Genomic DNA, 18065 nt, shown 5'->3' with positions numbered 1-18065 from the left:
CCATCCTAATTAGAGGCCCTCAGGAAAAGCAATTTGCAAGAATAACTTTACTCCAAAGTACAGTTGTGGAGGATCATTAATCTAAAGCAGGTATGATAAAAATCATTTGTCTGACTTTTGTTCCACCTGGTAATGTTCATATCCTAGTTAGGAACTCCCTCCTGTCTTTCCATGAATTATTGAAGACTAACATGCAAATTTTGCATTATTCTGACATTTAAGATTTCTCTGCACAAACAAGCCAGCACAACAGAACCTCACTTATAAAACGCTAGCTTTTTAAGTGCAGGAGGTTTCGCTTTAACACAAGAGAGCATTCAAACATACAATTCCTTACCTGTAGTCTAGAGTAGTATCGTAAGAGCTGTACAAAACCAGAACATAAAATGTATCTCAATCATAGACCTCCATCAAATATCTGGCAGACTGTGTCAATTACATCCTCCTTCCTGGCCATGTGAACCTCTTGTTTCTGCCAACTTTATCCCCACTTTCCTTCCTCAATAAAGTATGTTCCATGGTCTTTCTCGCAGCTCTGGACAATTCCCAGTCTTTCTTTCCTAGTTCCCATCCCCATCTCCCCTACATTGCTTCCATTGGCTTGAGGCCTGCTCACGATCCCGTCTCTCTATTTTCTATTTCCTCCTGTCCCTCTGCCTGCGGTGACTCATTCTAGGACATGAGAAGCTCAACCAACGACAGCCAGAGACCCTTCTCCATTATCTGATCCCTTGTGGACAGGCATAGGCAAACTCCAGCCCCACAGATGTTTTAGAACTACAATTCCCATCATCCCTAGCTAACAGGACCAGTGGTCAGGGATGATAGGAATTGTAGTCTCAAAACATCTGGAGGGCCGGAGTTTGCCTATGCCTGCACGTCTTGGACATTAGGGAAACTTAGTCAATCACAGGCAGTAGTAGCATCATTGCTACCCTCAAAGTCAAATATAAATTATAGCTACCAAAAGTTTACATGTTGCTTTATTTACCTGTCAGGCACCCTTGGAGCAAAACATGATGTGGTAGAATGAACACAGAGTATATTATCAGCCTCAAGATCCTGGATTTTAGCTTCCACTGCCTTGAGGTCTGTACGCAGCTCGTCACCTTCTAATACATTTTCTACCACCACGGGCTCAAAACCTAGTCCAGCCAACAAAAACAATATATGAGTGGGCATCCTGGATTCTCCTACAATTTAATCTTCACTCTATGTGCCTATCTTCACTCCAGTGTGCCTCCTTTGTTTGATTTTATTCTCATTGCTTACTACAGAGACAACTAATCTATTTAAAATTGCAGAGACTATTCTATTAAAATTAGTATTAAACTTTAATATTAACCACTATAGATATCAGTAAATAAACTGGTATTGCACAATCAGTCCAGGAAATTATCTCACTGGCACTCGTCATGCAACACCCCATGGAAAATTAAAATTAAGGGCAAGATCTGACGTTCAAACATAAGATATAGCAGACAGGGCTACTCTCTCTAGACTCAATTTAAAATATTGCTAGCAAAAACGTCCTGCAAGATGGCATGAACATCCAGCTTCCAGTAAAAGAACCTGGAAGATGGACATAATATTCTAAGTGTGTCAACAGTGGTTTGAACACTCTGAAAAGAAATGCTGCAGAATATAGCAAAGGTGTTGAGGCAGCTTACATCACACTTGACGTAAATCTCAAAAAATTCACAGACTTATTGTAAGTTAGCCTTTCAGGAGCTTATTGGCTATTTTCCTTCTTAGCAGCTATTGCAGATTTTGTGGATCTCTACCACAGTTGTTTGTCTGCAAGTTCTTTATCAGCCTCTGGACAAGCTGCTAGGATGCTACAGAATGTTCACACACATTCTCACTCTTCAAATAGAAGGTGAGAAATAGAATACTGAAAACCAGTACGATTTCTGCCGAGAACTGTAAGGTTTGTATGGCTTTAGAAAAATCCTCACATGACCCAGGGACAAAAGAGACTGTGTGTTTCAAAGATAACTGGGAAACCAGAAAACTATAGAAGAAGGAAGGAAACTGAATTTTGCATATAATTATTTAAAATCATAGCTTGTATCAGGCTTCCAGTAAGTTATATATATTGCAAGCCTACACAATTTCCGACCTACCATGCAAAAAAACAAAAACAAAACCTCTAGTCATGTATTGCAAGGTATTTGACAAGCTCCCCGCTTTTATTGCAGTCCCAGGAAGGCATTAGCAGCTAGAGGTTTACCAAGAATCAAACAACATGTTCAGAGCTTGTGCTAAGCAAGCAACAAGAATCCCCAGCACTCCACACAAACCCCTTTTACCTGCAGTGATCATTGACTTGAAACAGGATTTCTGGTCTATGCGGGGCCAGATAATGTATTTTGCCTTTGGTCTCTTGTGCCGCAGGGTTAGGAAGCATAACGTTAGGCTCATGCCAGTTGCCATGGGGACCACAAAGCAGCTACTTGCTGTCCTGACACCTGCAGGTAAAAGACAAAAATCAGATGTGAAAATCAGATGCTCTTAAAATATTGCAAGTACCTGTAAGGGAACACATGCGCTTGGCTCCACACTTACCGGCAAGTTTTATGATATCCAAGGCAACTGAATTAGTAAGTTTGTTCAAGAGACTGGAGCCTGCAGCTTTTGGCTGAACAGCAGAAATATCGCCTGACCTTCCAATCCCATGGATCAACCTGGAAATGAAACAGAGGGTTGGGAGGGAAATGCAACTTTTAACATAAAAATAGACACTCAGATACAGAGTTTTGCACCAGGACTTAGTGAGAACCAACTTCATGAATTGTACTGCCATTAAAATATGTGACTTGCTGTAAATTCAGTTATTGTATCTACCGCTATGTAGACCTACCAAACTTGCGATCCACCAACTTGAAGGCAGCCAACAGCTTTCTATGGCAGCTTGGCAATTTAGCCAGTTCTGCTGCCTGCCCTGGACTGCAAACACAAGAGGGGATGCTGAGCCACTGGAAAGCCCCAGTGACCTGGTTTGCATTATCATGGTATGCTAAACTCTGGTTTACCTGCACCATGTGAACACGCTGACTCCAGTAGAGGAGTTTGCATTCACTTTGCTACTTGACGGTCCTTTCAGCACAGAGTGGCATGGCAGCTGAGTCAAGGTTCATGATTAAGGTCTCTTTGTCTTAAGCATGATCTGTGGCCAATGATCTCTTCCATGGTTGCATGACACAGAATGAAACAAACTGCCTAGGTTCCCTGTCTCCCTCTCCTACAGGATGCTCTCGCAGTTGCCTTTGTGCTTGATGGTTCCTCAATACATTCCAAACATTACAAGCCCCTCAACCCAATGTTTGCCTTCCTTAAGGAGCTGGGCAAGGTAAAACAAGACTCTGAGCTCTGTCGAAGTCTTCTGTGCATGCCAGAGGACCTGAATGCAAAGGATGGGTAGTTCCATTTGACATGGAGGTTCCTTGTAAGGACAGAAGCAAAATAGGTCTCTGCATTGATTCTGCCTTCTGCTAAGCCAAGACATATTGGTCCCATTCTCCCCAGTTCTTTAACACACACAGAAGACTTAGGTGAGGGGCAGGTGGAAACCACATATAAGGAGTGGGCATGCCAAAAAACCTGGAGCTCTTTGTCATTCTATCACTTACAATTATTCCAACCCTATAAGAATTATAATTCTTACAGTGTTGGAATAATTTTAAGTGATAGAGTGTCACTTATAATGACAGCTGGAACAACAAATGCATACTGTTTGGAGCAGCAAAGTAAGCTTATATTTAAAAATGTGTTGGCTGTAAATTATACAACAGCCCAATCAAGTGCCAGATGACCTGGGACTTTAGGCCCTTAGAAGCTGAGTTTGCCCATAAGCTCTGCTTCATTTGAATAAAATCAATTTTAATGGGCTTTTGTTCATGTTAGCCGCAATTAATCTGTCATAAGGGTCATTTAAAAATGCAACTCCCATAATTCAATATATGCATGTAACTGATGTTTAATATGTTTTTGTTTTAATATATGGGATAGAAGAAATTCTGATTAGTGTGCTGGTGAAGGGTAAATGTTCCACTGTAAAACTAATTAAGCTGAAGTGGAAGAGAAGAATACATCATTTATTTCTTCATCCAAAAATTCAATTTCACTATGCTAATATTTGTTAACATAGCAGCAAAGAAATTATTTTCACATTTTTAGCATACCAAGCAGGGGCTCGTATGTTCAAGAAGATATAAAAACCTGTTCATACAAGCAATCTACTCGCATTAGGAACACAACATATGAGAAAAGGACCTGTTTGTAATTATGGTCTCTCTTTTCAGGAACCATGAACCTACTGTTATCGTTTAGGATGACAGAGAACAGGCACACAGTTCAACTGAAATACCTGTCCTTATGTCCTTAAGATGAAACCAACTCTGTCTCTTCTGGCAACACTTATCATGTGTGAAGTTGGAAGAAAGAGGTACTTGAGCAGAAGGCTGCACCTACTTGTTATAGTTGGCTGACCTTCTGTTAAGTAATGTACACATGGTGTGAGGAACACCATGATTATATCCCCTAGGTGCTGTATGCATCTCCCATCCTACCCTTAACTCTTTTGCCTTGGATGAAGGGAATATTGGAATAATGAAAATTATTTCTGCTCATAACAAAATATCAAGCTATAAATGTACAGTATAAGCAAATTCAAAAATTTGCAAATGGATAAAACCCAAACCCAAAATCATATATTAGCATAATGAGATTCTACCTGCAATCTATAAACTGGACCAGTGCTACACTACAGCAATACAGTGGTACCTCGGGTTAAGAACTTAATTTATTCTGGAGGTCCGTTCTTAACCTGAAACTGTTCTTAACCTGAGGTACCACTTTAACTAATGGGGCCTCCCGCTACTGCCACACCACCGCCACACAATTTCTGTTCTCATCCTGAAGCAAAGTTCTTAACCCGAAGTACTATTTCTGGGTTAGTGGAGTCTGTAACCTGAAGCGTATGTAACCTGAGGCACCACTGTACTGTTATCTGTCTGCATTATGGATACGGTTGGTGTGAATGGCTGAGATCTGTATGTTAGAGAGTACTAAGGATGTGTTTGGGAGATGTTACTATGAAGGAAAGCATGGGTATAGCTTCTACGTCAGTGATTTTGTTTAGCTGCTAATACTGTTTTATAAGATGCAGGGTTTTTAATGTATTTTTCTATTTGACTTTTACTTCTCTTTTTGTAAACTTTAAGAGGATATTTTGTTTCAACAGTGATTATGTTGTTTTTAAATGTGGGTTATTATTGCATTTTTGTATACGATTTGTTGTGTATTGAGTCAAAGGATTTTATATCTGTATTATTATTGTCTATATTTGCATTAGGGTAAAGTAACTGCCTTTTGGTTTCAGGGGGTACAGCTACTATTGGTTCATTTAAACTGCTGTATTTGGATCCTCTGTCTTATTGGTTTCCTCCAAAAGGCAGGACTGTGATTGCCTGATATTGTTCCCTCCAAAATGTATCCTTTCTAGCTAGTCCCCTGTCCCTATAAATGTAGCTTTCCCCTCTTCAGTCTTCAGTCTTGTTTGCTGTAATAAAGAAGTGTTACTAGAGAACTGTCTCCAGCAGATTATGTCAAGAGAGCTGAAATCACAAACCCCACGTCACAACAACTGGCGACGAGGATGGGATCCGGAATGCTGAGGAGCGGTTAAACGCAGCCCTGCCTCAGAGTCCGGATTGCAGCTAAGAACCAGACTCACTGGCCAGCTGAGAAGACGACCCTGCCACAGGACAATGGAGAGTCCAAGGGTATTGGAGCCCTTCCAGCCATCAGAGCCCCACACGTGGGAAGACTACGTCGAACGCTTCGAGTTCTTCGCAGTGGCTCAAGGGATCACCGATGCCAGCAAAAGAAGGGCCACATTCCTGAGCTACTGTGGGCCTGAGACCTTCAAGCTGGCCAAGGCATTGCTTGCTCCAGCGAAGCTAAGTGAGACATCTCTCAAAGATATTCTTGCCTGCCTAACAAGCCATTTGGCGCCTACTGAGACCAAGATGGCCCGGCGGATGGAGTTTCATGAGAGGCAGCAGCGTGCTGGGGAGTCTGTATCTGCATTTCTAGCTGAACTGCGGAAGCTCGCTCAGCACTGCGACTTCCAAAATCTGGAAGAGACTCTCCTGGATCGGTTTATCGGTGGTCTGAGCAGCAAGAAAGCCAGAAGACGCATCGTGGCTAAAGAAGAGGTTACCCTTGCTTCAGCCTTGAAGGAGGCCACCGCCACGGAGAATTATGAAAGAGAGGAGCTTGATGCCAGTCGCAAGGCCCCTAAGCCACAGATAGAAGTTGCGCATGCCATGGACGAGCTAGAGGCTACTCCGAGCCAGAGCCCAGTCCGTGGGGTCGAGTCAGTGCGTCAGGCCTGCACAGTGCACAAAGATCACCGAGGCAGGTGTCCAGGTTGTGGCGGAAACCATGAGCGGAAGAATTGTCGTTTCCGGGATGCTATGTGCCGGACGTGCGGGAAGACAGGTCACATCGCCAGGGTCTGTAGATCGGCGGCGTTGGGAGCGACAGGAACACCTAGACTGGAGCATAGCAGACCGCCCACAGCAACCCATTTTCTAAAGGACTGCCACTATGTAACGGAGATCAACGGGAGGGTCGTGCAGTTCCCAGCGCAAGGCAAGGCACACGTCAAGGTGAAGATTGAGGGTCAGCAGTGCGACATGGAGGTGGACTCCGGATCTGGATTCACTATCGTGTCGGACCAGACCGCGAGGACATTCTTCCCCAGGGGTAAGTTGCCCCCTCTGGAGCCCTTCCCGGCAACCTTGCAGTCATACTCAGCGGGCCGCATCCATGTTATGGGAATGTGTGCCGTGAGAGTTCAGTTCCGGGACAAACAGGCTGTACTCAAACTGGTGATTGCGAAGGGCAGTCGCCCCAGTCTCCTGGGCACTGACTGGTTCCCCGCCCTGGGACTGAGTATATCAGGGCTTAATTCAATCCAAACCTGCCCTGAGATGAGCGAGGCATTATGCAAAGAGTTTGCTGGTCTCTTTAATGGAAAACTGGGTTGTTATAAAGGGCCCCCAGTTGACTTCGAGTTGGACCCTGGGGTGGCCCCAATCCGACTCAAACCAAGGCGAGTGCCATTTGCACTGCAACCCAAGATCGAAGCAGAGCTGGATAAATTGGTCAAGCAGGGAGTTCTCTCACCCGTGGACTCTGCTAAGTGGGAGACTCCAATCGTCACGCCCCTTAAAGCAAATGGGGAAGTCAGGATCTGTGCAGATTACAAATGTACTATCAATAAGGCACTCAGGGGAAACTCATACCCCATTCCAGTCGTATCACATCTGTTGGCTAAACTGGCTGGGGGCAAGGTGTTTGCCAAAATTGACCTGGCACAAGCCTACCAACAGCTGCCAGTAACCCCACAATCAGCGGAAGCACAGACTATTGTCACACATAAAGGGGCGTTCAGAGTTAACAGATTACAATTTGGAGTTTGTGTGGCCCCAGGGATTTTTCAAGGGCTCATGGAACGCCTGTTAAGAGGTCTGCCGGGGGTCTTGCCATTTTTTGATGACGTTTTGATTGCTGGAAAAGACCCACAGGAACTGGTTGCGCGTGTCCGTGCAGTGTTGCTCAAGTTCAAGGAGGTGGGGTTGCAACTGAAAAAGGAAAAATGCAGTTTTGGGGTGCCAGCTGTGGATTTCTTGGGGTTTAAAATTGATGCATCAGGCATCCACCCCACAGATGCTAAGATTAAGGCCATCATCGAGGCACCACGACCACAGAACAAGACGGAGTTGCAGTCATTCCTGGGACTTATTAACTTTTATCATTCGTTCTTACCCCATAAAGCTTCGGTAGCTGAACCATTACATAGACTGTTGCAGAAAAAGAATGTGTGGCGATGGGGGCAGGGGCAGCAGAAGGCTTTTGACTCCTTGCGAAGAATGCTGAGTAGCGGGAGCGTCCTTGCTCATTATGATGAGTCAAAGCCGCTGGTCCTGGCATGTGATGCCTCTCAATACGGCCTGGGGGCGGTGCTGAGTCATAGGGAACTGGATGGGTCGGAAAAGCCCATCTCTTTCTATTCCCGTACGTTGTCGCCCACGGAGCGCAACTATGCTCAAATTGACAAAGAGGCGCTTGCAATTGTGGCAGGAATCAAAAAGTTCCATGATTATGTGTACGGTCGCCATTTCTCCATTGAAACGGACCACAAACCACTGTTAGGGTTGTTCAACCCGAACAAACAAACGCCACAAATTCTCTCCCCCAGAATGTTGCGTTGGTCTATATTCATGAACGGGTTCCAGTACACCTTGACCCATGTGCCGGGGAAACGGTTGTGCCACGCTGATGCGCTGAGTCGATTGCCCCTTCCTGGCGGGAGCAATGAGGATCCCGCTCCAGCGGAGCACATAATGATGCTGGAAACACTTCCGGGGGCTCCTGTAACGGCTACTGATATAGCTGAGAAAACGAGGAAAGATGCTGTTCTCTCCCGTGTGCTCACTTGGGTGGGGAGGGGGTGGCCAGGTGGTCCGCATGAAGACAAATTCAGGCCTTATGCGACAAGGCAGCACGAGTTGTCCATGCATAAGGGTTGTCTCCTGTGGGGAGATAGGGTGATCATCCCAGCACCACTGAGAAACAGGGTGCTTGAGACGCTTCACATGGGACACCCGGGAATGGTCAGGATGAAGTCGCTAGCCCGATGTTATGTGTGGTGGCCTGGAATGGACCAGAACATAGAACAATGGGTACGAACATGTAAGGCATGCCAAGAGGTGCGGCCAGAAGTGGCCAGAGCACCAGTTCACTGGTGGGAGCAGTCCAGATCTCCCTGGAGCCGGCTGCACTTAGATTTTGCTGGGCCATTCCAGGGGAAGGTCTTTTTGGTTGTCGTCGATGCATATTCCAAATGGTTAGAAGTGGCGATGGTCCCTAGCATGGCATCAGCTGCCGTAATCAAGGTGTTGAGGCAGCTGTTTGCAACCCACGGGTTACCTGAGACCATTGTATCAGATAATGGGGCAGCTTTTGTATCCCAAGAATTCAGGGCATTCTTGGCTGATAACTTCATAAGAGGGGTCACATCCGCGCCCTTTCACCCATCCTCCAATGGGCAGGCTGAGCGCATGGTAAGAACAGCCAAAGAATCCATTGCGCGCTTAATGGAGGGTAACTGGTCAGCTCGCATCGCGCGAATGTTATTTTTGCAGCATGCGACGCCGTGTACTGCGACGGGCAAGTCGCCAGCTGAGCTGCTCTTGGGTAGAAGACTGGTAACGGTGCTGGATTATGTCCACCCGGATAAAATGCCAAACCATAATTCAAGAGCAACCCCCCAGGCTGAGACTGACACAACAAGGTATCTCGCCCCTGAAGATCTGGTCTGGGTGAGGAACTATTCACGAGGTTCGCGGTGGGTGGCTGGTGTGGTCACCCGGACTAGTGGACCTGTGTCCTATTATGTAACCTTGGAAAATGGGCAAGTTTGGAAGAGACATATAGATCAGCTGAGGCGCCGGGCGCTCAGCAGGGAGGAGTCAGATAATTCATCCCTGGCTAACGACGCAGAGCTGCAAGACCAGAGTGAAAATGGCCCAGAGGTGCAGTCACCAGGGGCTTCAGCAAATGAACCAGGGTCTGCTAGTCCTCATGATGACGAGGTACAGGTAGGGAACCCTGAGATGTCTGGGACTCCATCTGTTCCTGAGGAAACCCCTATAGCAGCCCCTCTACCACAGGTAACACCCAATCCAGAACCGGCAACGCCTGTTGTCAGGAGATCAAGTAGAAGTTGTAGGACCCCACAGTACCTGAGAGATTACGTCTGCTGTGCTCACTAGGGGGGGAGGGGTGTTGTGTATTGAGTCAAAGGATTTTATATCTGTATTATTATTGTCTATATTTGCATTAGGGTAAAGTAACTGCCTTTTGGTTTCAGGGGGTACAGCTACTATTGGTTCATTTAAACTGCTGTATTTGGATCCTCTGTCTTATTGGTTTCCTCCAAAAGGCAGGACTGTGATTGCCTGATATTGTTCCCTCCAAAATGTATCCTTTCTAGCTAGTCCCCTGTCCCTATAAATGTAGCTTTCCCCTCTTCAGTCTTCAGTCTTGTTTGCTGTAATAAAGAAGTGTTACTAGAGAACTGTCTCCAGCAGATTATGTCAAGAGAGCTGAAATCACAAACCCCACGTCACAACACGATTTGTAATTTGTATATAAATAAATCTGAAAATCTATTCTGATATTCAGTAATGTAGTACTTCAAATATTTTAAAATATGCTGTAAACTGCTTAATTTTTTTTTAAAGAAAATCTAATATGGTATACTAATGATCTAAATAAAACATTAGTGTGACGCCATCCTTCGTGAGAAAGTAATGGTGAAACAACTAGTACACCCCATTATATATATTTTTGCTACTCTAGTAAGCGTTGGAATTGGCCAATAAACCAGGTTAAAGTGCCAATCTTCTGGTTTAAGTGATATGTACTGAGTTTGTTGCGCTGTTTGTTTTAAAAATAAAAAGCAGATTTAAACAAAGTATCTGTGTAAAAAAAACCCAAGCAACTTGGAAAAGCAGCAAAAAAGTAGAGCTAGCCATCATAATCCATAAGAACCATTCTAAAGCTGATACTGGTATTTATTAAACGAATCAAAATGTCAGAAAATGCTGTGCAGATTTTTGAATTTTCAGTTGCTAAACAATGGAACTAAGATGAAAGATCTCAAGGTGGAACATGGGAGGAAGTAGTCAACATTCAAACAAGACTCTTAGGTGCTATGGAGGTTTCAGACTGCACCGAAGGATGCTGGGAAGAAGGAATATACTGTTACCTGCTACCCCTACTTCTGAGTAGTGCAAGATTCCAGATTCCAGGAATACCAGCTACGCTTATCCAGGGTCTGTTTCCTTTTGAACAATGAGGAGCAGCAGAAACTGTGTTGTCCTTATGATATATGGTTTATTTACACATATTTACAACCTAAGACTACCATAGAGGGATCTCCAGCATTACAATGCAAGAGGTTATGGCTTCTCCATAGTCAGTATTGGATTAAGACTCTCTGCTTTCTGACTCTCTCCCAAGTCCACTGCTTAGTAAATCTGTTGCTTAACTCCGAACTGCCATTCTAAACTCTAACTTTTCCGAAAACACCAGCATTGTCTTTTAAACTAAACCTCTTTGAGGAAGGAAGGAAACCCACTCATTTCCAAGTGAGATATGCTTTCGAACCTTTGTGTTGCCTAAATGGTTCATCCCTAGGCTAACACCTCAAAAGGAAATTATCTGAGTTAGTCAGCTTTTATACTTGGCTTAACAAGGTCTAGCACATGGCTTAGATCAGGGGTTGGCAACGTGCGGCCCATGGGCCAGATGCGGCCCACAAAGACCATTTTACCGGCCCACGACTGCCCCCGAACCAAGCCGCCCACTCATCGAGTCCTCCGCAGATACTGGAAATCGCGTCTGCACATGTCGAGACGCCGAAAATCACTTCTGCGCAGGTGTGATTTTCGGCGTCTGGGCATGCGCAGAAGCAATTTCCGGCGCCACAGACATGCACAGACGTGATTTTCGGTGTCGCGCAGCGCTGGTCTGCCCCACGGATAATCTCCATGGGAGTGATCCAGCCCTTGCAGACCCCTGGCTTAGATACACACTGGGTCTGTGTCTAGCTATCACCTCCAAGAAAACTAGCTTTCACACCCCAAACCTTAATTACTGGTAAATTCTAGCACCCATAAACACATAGCAATACAATGGCTGAGCCCTCGTTTTGGGGAATATAAAATCTAGTTGTTACCTAGTTATGCACATTCCTTCACGGGAGGAAAACAGGTATAAGAGAGAAATAAGTCACTTGTCATATTAAAAATGCCATATTTACCTGTAATGCCGGCGGGCTACAAGCCCTGAGGCCACTCTTCCTTCCCTCTCACCCACACCACAGTTGCGTAGGAAATTATTGCTGTCCATAATTGCCAATTCATGGAGAAAAAGTTCAATAGTGCTTTCATCCCATCCATCTTCAGGACATTTGCCCTTCAGAAAACAGTACAATTAAATGCAATACAGTTAAAGTACATACATAAAGTACATTGTTGTTGTTTCATTTTCTTAGATAAGCTAAACTAGAATAAGGAAAAATGAATCTGTAACTTGAAAAAAACACCATGTTTTTAATTGAAAAGTACTCTATTATTGCAAAGTACTGCAAAGAAGCGGGACGCGGGTGGTGCTGTGGGTTAAAGCCTCAGCACCTAGGACTTGCCGATCGAAAGGTCGGCGGTTCGAATCCCCGTGGCGGGGTGTGCTCCCGTCGTTCGGTCCCAGCGCCTGCCAACCTAGCAGTTCGAAAGCACCCTTGGGTCAAGTAGATAAATAGGGACCGCTTACCAGCGGGAAGGTAAACGGCGTTCCATGTGCTGCGCTGGATCGCCAGATGCAGCTTGTCACGCTGGCCACGTGACCTGGAAGTGTCTTCGGACAGCGCTGGCTCCCGGCCTTTAGAGTAAGATGAGCGCACAACCCTAGAGTCTGGCAAGACTAGCCCGTACGGGCAGGGGTACTTTTACCTTTACCTTAATGCAAAGAAACTTCTTTTTAAACCCACCACTGCAAAGAAACTTCTTTTTAAACCCACCAATGTCATTTAGTTTCACGCAGAAAAATATCAAGGTGTTCAAACTCACACCATTTGCCTTGCAGGATTGCAACATTGGCTCACTTCAGGTGCTGTACCCATAGTTTGGTGAACATGCAGCAGGTTTGCACACTTCCTTTCCCCCTCTCAAATGCAAATGTTGAACTCCCTTCTATGGCTCATAACCACAGTTTACGGTTACATCTTCATTGGGGCTAAAAACAACAGTTGACAAGGATTGCCTCAAACCCTAACTTGAAATGCTGGCTGGAAATAGGTTTGCACACCACAATTTCTTCCCAAATCCTGGTAAGCTCTAAACCACAAGGCTTTAACTGTGATTAAAGCAAAACGCAGAAAAGAGAAAAGAATTCACATGCAAGAGGGGTAAGAGTGCACCTATCCAATCTCAGTTACAGTTTAGATTAATTTAGTTTAGTTGTTTAGAAAACAGTGAAAGACTGTCTGAAATGAGGCACCATTTCCAATACAGCAGGGGTGGCCAACTCCCAAGAGACTGAGATCTGCTGACAGTGATCTACTCCCTTTTTTGGGGTCCAGGTCAAAATTGTTGAGCTTTGTTTTAGGAAGGAAAGCCCTGTTTTGGGGGAAGCAAGGCAAAAAAATTGAGCTTTTTCTAGGGGAGCAAAACTTGTACAGCTTCTGTGAGGGGAGCCACTGATCTACCACCCACGTCCAGTGATCTACCAGTAGTTCACGATCCACCTGTTGGATGTGCCTGCAATATAGCTACCACTTTTGCTTGAATTTCAAAGCTAACAGGGAAACCTAGTCCAGAAGCAGAAGGATGAAGTTAATACTATCTCAAGCTATGTTCACAATTAAGTGTGCATATGTAGATCACACATTATTCTGAGGATGAAAAAAGACTGTGCAAATTATCCAAGGTTGTTTTCTTCAGTAAAGTGTCTTAAGTAGGTAGAGAGTAAGCAAACAAATTCAGTGGGACTTTCTATGAATGCTGACTCAATAGTATTAGATTACGTATTAAGCTGACCGGACCTAACAGATGTAACTAACACGTCAGCAGAACAAAGGTTTCCGATAGCTCTGCCAAAAATAAGGCATTATTACTTTCCCAACCACTCTGGGTGGCTCCCGGCAGAATATTAAAAACACGATAAAACATCAAACATTAAAAACTTCCCGATACAGGGCTGTCTTCTAAAAGTCAGAAAAAAAGGTAAAGGGACCCCTGACCATTAGGTCCAGTTGTGACCGACTCTGGGTTGCGACGCTCATCTCGTTTTATTGGCCAAGGGAACCGGCGTATAGCTTCCGGGTCATGTGGCCGGCATGACTAAGCCGCTTCTGGCAAACCAGAGCAGCGCACGGAAACGCCCTTTACCTTCCCGTCGGAGCGGTACCTATTTATCTACTTGCACTTTGACGTGCTTTCGAACTGCTAGGTTGGCAGGAGCAGGGACCAAGCAACAGGAGCTCACCCTGTCACGGGGATTCGAACCACCGACCTTCTGATTGGCAAGTCCTAGGCTCTGTGCTTTAACCCACAGTGCCATCCGTGTCCCAGAAAAGTCAGATATTCCTCCTTAAATTAGCCTTTTATTCAGACCATGAGGACTAGACCCTTGCTTTTTGTTGTTAGGCAGCTCCCTACGTTCTGTGTTCCATGACAGGCACAGGCAAACTCAGCCCAGCTGTTTTGGGACTACAACTCCCATCATCCCTAGCTAACAGGAACAGTGGTCAGGGGATGATGGGAGTTGTAGTCCAATCGGGAGGGCCGTTTGCTTATGCCTGTTCCATGAGGAGAATGACACCTCGGGGGCGTGGCCTGTAAAAGCAGGCAGGCTGGTGGGCGGGCCTCCCGGAGACGAGACCACGCCCCCACTCCCGCTTTCCCTCAGAAAGAAAAGACGAGCAACTCCCCGCCGGCCCGGCTTTTTACCTGCTCCAGTAAGGCCCGCAAGCGGAGCTCGTGCGCGCGGCGCCCCTGCGACCCCTGCCGCACGTAGGCCGCGTTCACGAGCCTCTCGCTGGCCAGGAAGTTCTCCGCATTCATGGCGGAGGAAAGCGAGGGAATGAAGTGGCCGGCGCTCTCTGCCGAGAGGGAGGGGCTGGGTTTCCACGCGCATGCGTACTCCTCGCGCGACGCTTTCGTCAGTCAAGGGCAGTGAGAGAGAAGGGCGCTCTCGACGTTATAAGAACGTGAGCGAATGGCGGCCCCTATCGGAGAGGAGGACGAAGGTGGAAGGTACTTTCCGAACGGCGCCGCTTTACAGAAGCTTTCGTTCTGCGCACGCGCAGTTAGGTCAGTGATGGGGCTCTACAGATGTTGGACCACAGTATCTTCATCCTTGGAGTCTCTTGACAACATCTGGAGGGCCAGTGGATCCCCTCTACTGGTTCCCTTAGCCTTGGTGCGTAGAAACTCCCGTAGCAATACTATTATTATTTATTTCATTTATTAAACCCTTCATCGGTAGATTTCAGGGCAGTTGACAGCAATTTATCGCATTTCTTAGTCGCTTTATATCTTGCCCAGGGCAAAGTTACCGGGTGTGAGCAACCTTTCGGATTTCACAGGACTCCTTCCCAGGCCAAATATTTTAAAGAAGGGGGCTGGGCAAAGAAGAGAAGGAAGTACAAAAGACAAAAGGTGCTGACAAGTCTTGTTTTGAGTGTAATTGAATTAAAACTTTGTCAAGGAGCTTTCAGTCAAGTTAATGAGTCTGGGCAGGTCGTCAAAATGAGCAAAAAGTGCCCAGGGTGTAGTGATCATGTGGACAGAATCCTTAAAAGATGCTAAGCATGGGCGTAGCCATGATTTTTATTGAGGGGGGTGTGTGTAGGGTTTTGTTAAAGGGGCAGAACCTGAGTTATTTTTATTGATTTTTATTGATTTAGGGAGGGGCAGCGACCCCTCTGGCCCCCTTGGCTACACCCATGATTCTAAGGTTTTCCACCCCCCCCATTTTAATTATTAGTTTTGTGCATCCCCTCCCTGTTTTGCTATATTTTTAACGACCGGACATTAAAATTGAGTTTTAAAGTTGTCCTAACCTTTTTTTCTTGCATGGGATCAAAGTTTTGTTTTTAGAATTTGAACATCCATGACCCTGATAATAATTTGACAACGTATCATGTGGAATTAATGTGCTCAGAATTTAGTTTTCAAAATATTTGTTTTCAAACAGGAAATATTTTTGCTTCATGATGCTGTTCTGCAATGCTGCCTACAGTGTGTGTTGAATATGTATCACAAGAGGGCGCCATCCTACAACTCAATCACACACTAATTTATTTTCATTATACTGTACTGCCTTTAATCCTCCTACAGCCATGACTGAACACAAGGCTAGAGAAAGAGAGAAAAGCTGACATACCTTTTAGGTACAACAAGTTAAACAACAAGCATGAAATCTCATTTAAGTCATATAAATGCATTATATATGTAAGAATACATATAATTAATCTATTACTAATTACCGAATCATGATTTTTGGTAGTGATTCCCTCTTTATGGCATTCCCTCTTTATGTTTACTGATTACTAAGTGTGCAAGTGTGACATTATTAGCTGTGGGGATATTTGAGAGTTTTAAATTGTTTTATTATCATTTTTTTAAAAATGCAGTGTTTTGCTGTTTGCCATCCTGGGCTTCTTTAGGACAAAGGGAAGGGTAGAAATTTTACAAAATTACACTTTACAAAACTTCTGCATCATTCATTTTCATAGAATGCTTTACTCAAAACCTCTAGCATCTTCCATAACTAAACAGAAAAAAGCTTTTAAAATACAACTAATAAAAATTTCTGTTTTACAGGTATATCATTCCATTCCTTAACCCTAGGGCATGTCCATTACTTTCAGTGCAATCCTGTGCATTACTCATATCCTGTGGTGGCTGGTGATTATTGGATCTGGTCGGACAGAAGGCAGGAATGTCACCAGGAAGTCACTGACAGGCAGGGGAGCCAACTTCTAGTTTTGTCTTCATTCTCCTCCCTGCTGAATTCTCCAAGGGGAAGAAGGTGCCACCCCTTGGACTGGGTGTAAGTAAGATGGTAGGCAGGTGGCGGCTGGTTGAGATTATACCAGGGGTCAGCAAACTTTTTCAGCAGGGGGCCGGTCCATTGTCCCTCAGACCTTGTGGGGGCCGGACTGTATTTTGAATAAAAATATGAATGAATTCCTATGCCCCACAAATAACCCAGAGATGCATTTTATTTTATTTTTATAAGTATTTTTATTAAGCAATTTCAACATAACAAATTATCAAACCATATAATCACATACATTCTTTCCCCCCTTTTTTCCTCCCCCACTTCCATCCCTCCCCCCCCCCCGGGACTTCCCTCAGCTCCTCTCTCTGATTTCTCTGCACATATTATTCTCTGCATGTTATAAAATTATACATATCCTTGCCTTGTCTATCTATCATGTTATCAACCAATAAATTTGTGTATGTTTATTCAAAACCTGCCAAGGAGTCCAGTTCATTTTGTTGTCTTTTTAGATAATTTGTAAAAAGTTCCCATTCTTCCTTAAAGTCACAGTTGTCCTTGTCCCGCAGAGATGCATTTTAAATAAAAGGACACATCCTACTCATGTAAAAACATGCTGATTCCCGGACCGTCCGCAAGCCGGATTTAGAAGGCGATTGGGCTGGATCCGGCCCCTGGGCCTTAGGTTGCCGACCCATGGATTATACTGTGCTCTCCATTTGCCTACCACTGCCCTTACCCAAAGGATTTACTCCCATATAAAAGTGTGTGGGACTGCAGCATTGTTCTTTAACAGACTCTCCCTCCCTTGAGGTTTTAAAGCAGAGGTTGGATGGCCATTTGTAGGAATAACAGAGACGACAGGAGGTTAAATGCAGGTGAGCTGTGCAGAAGCACGCTGGCAAGCATGCTTCAAGCAAGCTGCCAACCAGCTCTGCCGAGGCTCCTTTTATTAGCAGAAGTCAACAATTGGAAACAGTAGTGAAATCACCCTGAACTTAACGTACTTCCATCTAAGCACATTTCCAGTGTTAGCAAATACACGTGCCAGCAGGTGTTTCCCTCAAATATTCCCCCCGGTACCTGATTACGTCAGCGTCCCCCGTCATGCTCCAGCCAAGCGATATGTCTAACAAATTGTAAGAAGACAAAAGGTCAGGGGGAAAGCCCTGTTTTCTAGCCAAGAAGGCAAAAGGTCAGGGAAAGCAGGATTTAACGCTCCTTGACATACTGTTGCACGTCTGGTGTGAGGTTTGCCTTCGCAAAGCAGAGCATTACCTCCACACCATCTGTCATGGATGATCTAGTCCAGGAGCCTGCATTGCAAGGGGGTGGGCTACAGTTTATTTATTTGCAACCTATTTTCCTTCCAAGGAGCTTGAGGTGGCCTCCTCCTCCCAATTTCATCCTCACAAGAG

General features: G+C 45.0%; 1 protein-coding gene across 2 annotated transcripts in view; it reads right to left on the bottom strand.

Moving 5' to 3' along the window:
• SEPSECS (Sep (O-phosphoserine) tRNA:Sec (selenocysteine) tRNA synthase) overlaps positions 1–14725 on the bottom strand; it is a 40753-nt gene extending 26028 nt beyond the window's left edge. For both annotated transcript variants that reach the window (XM_083458363.1, XM_083458364.1), the window contains exons 1-5: positions 14589–14725; positions 11903–12057; positions 2569–2687; positions 2313–2471; positions 992–1145 (exon numbers count right to left, since the gene is read on the bottom strand). In XM_083458363.1, coding sequence (XP_083314489.1) covers positions 992–1145; positions 2313–2471; positions 2569–2687; positions 11903–12057; positions 14589–14702 — 701 coding nt within the window. In that variant the 5' untranslated portion in view covers positions 14703–14725. The remainder of the gene's footprint in view (positions 1–991; positions 1146–2312; positions 2472–2568; positions 2688–11902; positions 12058–14588) is intronic.
• Between the last annotated feature and the right edge of the window lie 3340 nt (positions 14726–18065).

The sequence above is a fragment of the Podarcis tiliguerta genome (genome assembly GCF_965153285.1).
Source record: "Podarcis tiliguerta genome assembly, chromosome: 9".
Taxonomy (NCBI): domain Eukaryota; kingdom Metazoa; phylum Chordata; class Lepidosauria; order Squamata; family Lacertidae; genus Podarcis; species Podarcis tiliguerta.
Note: the sequence above shows the minus strand (reverse complement) of the source record. Positions and strands in the feature narration are given on the sequence as shown.